The 6000-nt window shown below is 61.6% G+C and overlaps 1 protein-coding gene across 1 annotated transcript in view; it reads left to right on the top strand.

Moving 5' to 3' along the window:
* Positions 1 to 2965, top strand: part of FREM2 (FRAS1 related extracellular matrix 2) — a 95698-nt gene extending 92733 nt beyond the window's left edge. Inside the window, 3 exon segments of the mRNA XM_054586577.1 lie at positions 855 to 1001; positions 2068 to 2222; positions 2224 to 2965. Coding sequence (XP_054442552.1) covers positions 855 to 1001; positions 2068 to 2222; positions 2224 to 2560 — 639 coding nt within the window. The 3' untranslated portion in view covers positions 2561 to 2965.
* The last annotated feature ends 3035 nt before the right edge of the window (positions 2966 to 6000 follow it).

The raw sequence follows: 6000 nt of genomic DNA on the forward strand, positions 1-6000 counted from the left end.
TTTTGGAGCCCAGAGTGCTGGTGGGCATCCTTGTCCCCGTGCCCAGCCCCCGCCCACGGCCAGCGGGGGCGGGGCGCCAGCCCGGAGTCTCCGTCACCCCGCCTCCGCCCACCCCGCCCGACTCACACGCTTGGTTTAGAAATGGCCGAAGGACCTGCATAGACACGTCTCCAAAGAGGACACACAGGTGGCCCATAGACACATGAAAAGATGCTCAACGCCACTCATCATCAGAGAGATGCTAACGAAAACCAGAACGCGCTCTCGCCCCGCCCCCGTCCGAATGGCCACCACCAATAAACCCACAAACGGCAAGCGCTGGCGAGGGTGTGGGGACAACAGAAAAATGTGTGGACACGGAGGACCTACTGCCCGTTGCCACGTGGGAGGGGGACCGGGGGACAAAGCGGGGGACGAAGAAGTGCGCCCTGGCGGTCACAGAGCCGTCGCGGGGCCGCAGAGTGTGGCTCGGGGCCGCAGCCGGCAGGTGGTAGTCTAAGCCCTGCGTGCGGTGCCCCGCGGGCACAGGCCTGCCGGGCCGCTCCGTGCGCCGCGTAAGCGTCCGGCCGCGCTGCCGGGCTGCTGAGACTGCCCTGAGGCTGAATATCGAGCTGCATTTGAAAACTACATTTTTTAAAATTGGGGCGAGTGCTCTGGGCCCAACGATGAACTAGGTCCATATTCCAAGTTCTGCATTTTACCTTAATCTTAACCCAATAGCATCTTTTCCGAGGAAACGCCATGGTGACCTTCGGTGGTTCTTGGCGCCCTTACAGACCAGCGGGAGGGAACAGCCTGGCCTTGCCGAGGCCGGCGACCCCCACAGCCATCTCTGTCCCCTTCATTGCCTGCAGGACAGAGCGCAGCCCGAGACACAGGCCACCGGCTTTGGAAACCTCCTGTTTAACGCCCAGCTGGCCGAGGACGACCCCGAAGCGGCGCCCTTAGTGAGCCAGCCTGGCTCCGACGGCTTCAAAGTGGACTCCACGCCTCTCTTTCAGGTGAGCGCCCGCAGGCCCCCAGCCTCCGAGGGGTGCGCCGAGGGCCCAGCGGCAGACGGCAGGGCAAGGCCGGGCAAGGCCGGGCAGGCTGCAGCTGGCCGGTGTGCGCCTCGAAAGACGCAGGCGAACGGCAGCAGCCACACGAGGCCCGGGTGGACGTCCCACAAACTCCAGCTGTTCTTGTTATTTGTGTGAATGGGTTCTTCTCATAAGTCGATGGGCCGCGAAGACCCCTGTTCAGCACAGAAGACATCTCAGCCTGATGGGCGGGAACACTCAGCTTTTCTTTTTCAAGCATTCCTTCCGGTTGACTCCTCGCGACCATTTCCATCAGCGTGGCCTCCGGGGAGCTGCTGGGGGGACAAACACCCGTGCGCGGCCTGTCACTCTCCGCCCTCAAGGATGTCGTGAACCAAGCGCGACAGCCATGACCTCGGGGCGGACAGTTGAGACAGACCCAAAGATGGTGTCACACGGGGAATCCCTGGGGAAACGGAGTGCTTTTTAGGGTAGTTACTGAAAATTGTTCAGACAGAGTGGGTTGGAGAAATGCGTTACCCTTTCAGCCTAAAGAGGGAATCTTAAGGAGGCACATTTGTTACTCTGAGGAAGTGTGTGCGTGTGTGCATGTGTGTGTGTGTGTTGTTATTACTGTTACCTCTCAAAGCATTTGACCTCTTCTGAACCCTGAAGGCTCCAAAGCACCATCAGAAAATCCCTTCTTTTTACTGGTCCTGAAGAAGCAGAAAAGTTTTATAGGCAAATAGGCGGCAAGACGCTCCAGCGAACAGTCCTGGGACCCAGGGGCCTGAGTCTAGCCCGCCTCGGTCCCCGACGACATGAGCCGGCGCCGTGGCGCAGGCCACTTAACGGCTGGGTATGGGTGGTGAGTCTGGCGACTGATGTCCTTCCCGGCCCTGACATCCTAGGATGACAAGTCGGTCGAGCAGTAGTCACCCACACGCCCTCCCTTCCTCGCGGCCCAGAAGCCTTGCCCCGGGCGGCGGCGGCCGCCGCGAGCCAGGCCGGCATAGCCGTCGTCTCACGCGCAGGCTGTGTCTTCCAGGTCGCCGCGGGCCGGGAGTGGTACATCCACGCCGTCTACACGGTGAGATCGAGGGACGGCGCCGGCCGCAGCGTCGGCAAGAGGAGCGCGGAGCCGCAGCGCCACTCGGCGGTGGTGGCGGCGGCCCCGGGCGCGGCGCGCAGGAGGGCCCGGCGCGCGCCCCCCGCTGGCCTGGGGCATCGGCGCCGAGAGCGGCCGCGGCACGGACATCCAGCACATCGCGCTGCGCCGCGCACGCGGGAGCCGGGGCCCCGGGGGCGAGCGCCCCGCAGACAGCGCCCCGCCGCGGGAGCCCGGCGGCCGCGAGGTCAGCCTGGCCGCGGCCGCGGGCAGCCTCACCGTGGGGCTGCTGGCCCTGGGCCTCGGCGTCGTGGCTGCCGCGCTGCTGTGCAAACACCGCGGCCGCCGGCAGGAGGCGCCACGGGGCGCGGGCAGCAGCGAGCCCATGATGCCCCCGCGCGGTGGCGCGCTCGGTGACAGCTCGGAGGTGTGATGGCCGCCGCCGTGCCAGGCGCCCCGTTCCGCAGAGGACCGGGGACTTGCGTGCCTGAGCCGCCCACAGGAGCTGACGGGGATCGAGACTTCGACTGAGTTCCGCCTGCTCTCTCAGCCTCAGAGGACAACTTGGATCTCGGACCACGTCCCTCCTGCCAGCGGGGCGGCCGCCCCACACCCCTGCGCGCAGGGCCGCAGCCGGGCGGCGAGGGCCGGGCCTGCGCGCTGCACGGCGCAGGTGCATTTACTCAAAGGTGCTGACGCGTCTCTGGGAAGCTCCAGAGGCCCGGGTCGCTGTACACACCAAGGTTCAATCGACACAGGGTTTCCTGGTTGTGTAACGGTTCCTCCGTAGCAGCGTTTCGGGCGGGAGTCTGGGAGCGCAATAAACACGCTGTTGTTTGCAACCAGTGTTCTGAGAGGGGAGGGCAGCAAGGAAGCCCGGCCAGGGGGACCGGGCCAGGCAGTGCCTTCTCGGCCCCTCGGGAGGGACGGGCCGGGAGCTGGAGGGCAAGCCAGCCCCTCACTCGGGTTTGAATAGTTTCTGGTCTTCGTCAGACCCTCCTGGTCCCGTGGGCCCACTTGATTTTAAATTCGCCCGCCAAGTAGGTTCTGTCCCGAGACACAGAGGGATGGCGACCGCTCTGGGTGTAAAGTGAGACACGGCGCTGAGTTCTTGTGTGATATTGTATCTTACTGGTGCTCAATATTTATGGGGAAGGAGAGGGTTGGTGACAACGCCAGAGGGACAGGTGCGTATCTGCGGGGCACTGTCCCCTGAGGACTGAGCCTGGAGGCTGTCCGTGTTGAGCCCACACACGATAGCGAGAAACGGCATTATGTGGAGGAAGAGAGTGTTTATGAAAAGAGTATGTTTAACCAAAGTGCTTCTTATACATACTTTATAGAATTAAAAAAAAACCACACGTTAACAGATGATACATGACATTAACCCTCCGCGTGGCGAAGTCACACAACCGTGCCCAGGGCCTCAGCGGGCCAGACGACCTCATCGGAGCTTCCTGACCCGCGTCTGCCCCAACCTGTCATCCAGGGGTGGTGTCGGTGGCGGCCGCCATCCTCCGTCACACTCTTCTTCTACCCAAAAGCAAAGTACAGTATTGCTCTCTGGTGTCTCCCACTGAGTGGCCGAGGCACCGCGTCCCTCTCAGATCTAAGTATGTAAGTTGTAACGCTGCTAACCGTGCGGAACACCGAGCGGCGGGGCTGGGAGCACTTGCTTGGCCAGCCTCCCCTTGCCTTCCTGAGGAGGCGCTTTCCCGAAGGGCGGAAGTCGCGGTGGGAAAGGGCGAACATCCTCAGTGTAATCACCCACCTGTGAAAAGTTGGTAAATACAGGGCGGGGCGGGGCGGGGGCCCCAAGCCTGCAGATGCCCCTTTCCTGTTGCGCGGAATCGGTCCCTTTCCCTACGGCGTTGCCTGCCCGCAGGTCATGAGGCAGGTGTGGTCTGCGTCTGTGCGTCTGTGTGTCTGTTTTCACCCCGGGGCGCGGCAAGAACGTTTAAACCACGCGGCTGTAATCAGGGCAGCAGCCTCTTTTCCCTTAAATTGTCCAAAAAAAAAAATGACGGCAGCCAACACAACAATAGCCGCCTGAATCACAATTATGCTTTTTTTTTTTTTGTCAGATCAGCAAAACATACATTTCGGGCGTGCGGCAGAATGGGAGGAGTTAGTTTAGGCGAGTGGGGGGGGCGGGGGGGTGCTGGAGTGGAGCCCGGGCCCTCCCTCCGGGCCATTCACGGGTCTCGCCCCGCGCTCCCAGGCCCCCCAAGGACTTACAGAAATAGAAAGCACTGCACAGCCCAGGAGCCCACCTACCAAATAAATACTGAGGATTTCTTTAAAAAAAATAAAGAATTTCTTAACTACTCTCTTGTCTTTCGCTTCGCCTTCCGGCAGATGCCGGGCTGCTCCCGGGCCACCTCGCAGCTCAGCCGGGATCCTGGGCTGCACCTCCACCAGCGCGCGGGCTCCGCGGGGCTCCGCGCGGGGCAGGGCGGGGGCGCCTGAGGACAGGCACCCCCAGGACTTCCTGCGATGTCCGCGACAGTTCAGATGCTTCAGAGCCTCAGCGTCCTGAAGTCCTGGGGTGTCCCTGCCACCAAAGGTAGTCATCAGGGGGCTCGGGGGCCGGGCTAGTTTGAGTCCGATTTCCACTCTCCAATGACTTGCTCTCATGGGACTGGAGCTCAGGACGTGCCTGTCCTTCCCCGACCCTGAGAGCCTGCCCCCGCCTCCCCCCTGCAACCCCTCATGAAGACAGAGTCTGGGAGGCAGGCAGGTACAGCTCCCTTAAGTGTCAAGGACTTGGATTTCTGCGTCCTTTTCTTAATATCTATTATGTGATTTATAATAATGTACGTTCATCATAAAAACTCTTGTGAGTGGAGAAAAGGGTCAGACAAAATGCTCCATCACTCAATAAAACAAACCCTCGCTTTCTTGGTTTTATTTTTTAATTGCAGTTTACAGTCAATACCGTTTTGTCTGAGTGTCAGGTGTGTAGCGCGGTGGTCGGACAATCACACACTTTACCAAGTGACGCCCTGACGCCTCCAGGGCCCGCTGGCACCCCCCACGGTCACTACAGTATTAGCGGCCGGGTCCCTGCGCTGTGTTTACATCCCCTGCCTCTTACTTGTAACTACGCTGACGCTGTCAGGGCATGGACGCAGGGTGACATCTCAGCGGGCACGGGAGGTGAGCAGCGACGGCGTCTCAGGCTCCCGGCAGCAGCACGGAAACCCCTCACTAAGCTTTCGGCCTCAGCGGCCCGCCTCGCCGGTGGGCCGCGGCGCCTTCAAATACTTCGCGTGTTTTGGTGCTGGTTTGATCTATTTCTGTTTACCTCCTTGGTTCACATCCGCTCTGGGAGGTTCTGGACCCCGAGCTGCTGTCCCTGTCCTTGGCAGGCTGTGACCGAAGGCGGCTCTTGCTCTGGACTAAAGGGTTTAAGCTTTGCCTGAGGTTTGCTCCTGGACCAAGATGACCCAGATGGTGTGAAAACCTCTCCGGAGCCCCAGCCGCAGAGCTGACTGCTTCTCACCGGCAAGGACCCCACGAGTTGCGGACGCAGGGACGCGGGTCCCGCGCAGAGCCCTTCCGGCCAGCCGGGGGACGGCGTGTCCCTGCCGGCCCAGCCAGAGGCGGCCGTAACGGGGGACAGGGCCCACTTTCTCAAGAGCAGGATGTGACGCGCAAGCCCTCCTTCCGCCCCCGAAGCCCAGCCTCTCGTGGCATCCGCAGGTCTGAGCCGCGGGACTGAGGCATGTGCTCCTGGGCCGCACCTGCCATGACAAGGGCCACGGGCTCAGTCTGAAGGGATTTCGTTCTGTCAGCAGCGAAAGCGCTTCTGTGTCAAGTCGCCTCGCCTGCCTTTTCCAGCGTCCCAGCTCCGAAGCCCACTTTACAAAC

Source organism: Pteronotus mesoamericanus, unplaced genomic scaffold (assembly GCF_021234165.1).
Source record: "Pteronotus mesoamericanus isolate MK-2021 breed Mesoamerican mustached bat unplaced genomic scaffold, CSHL_Meso_final contig_94, whole genome shotgun sequence".
Lineage (NCBI taxonomy): Eukaryota > Metazoa > Chordata > Mammalia > Chiroptera > Mormoopidae > Pteronotus > Pteronotus mesoamericanus.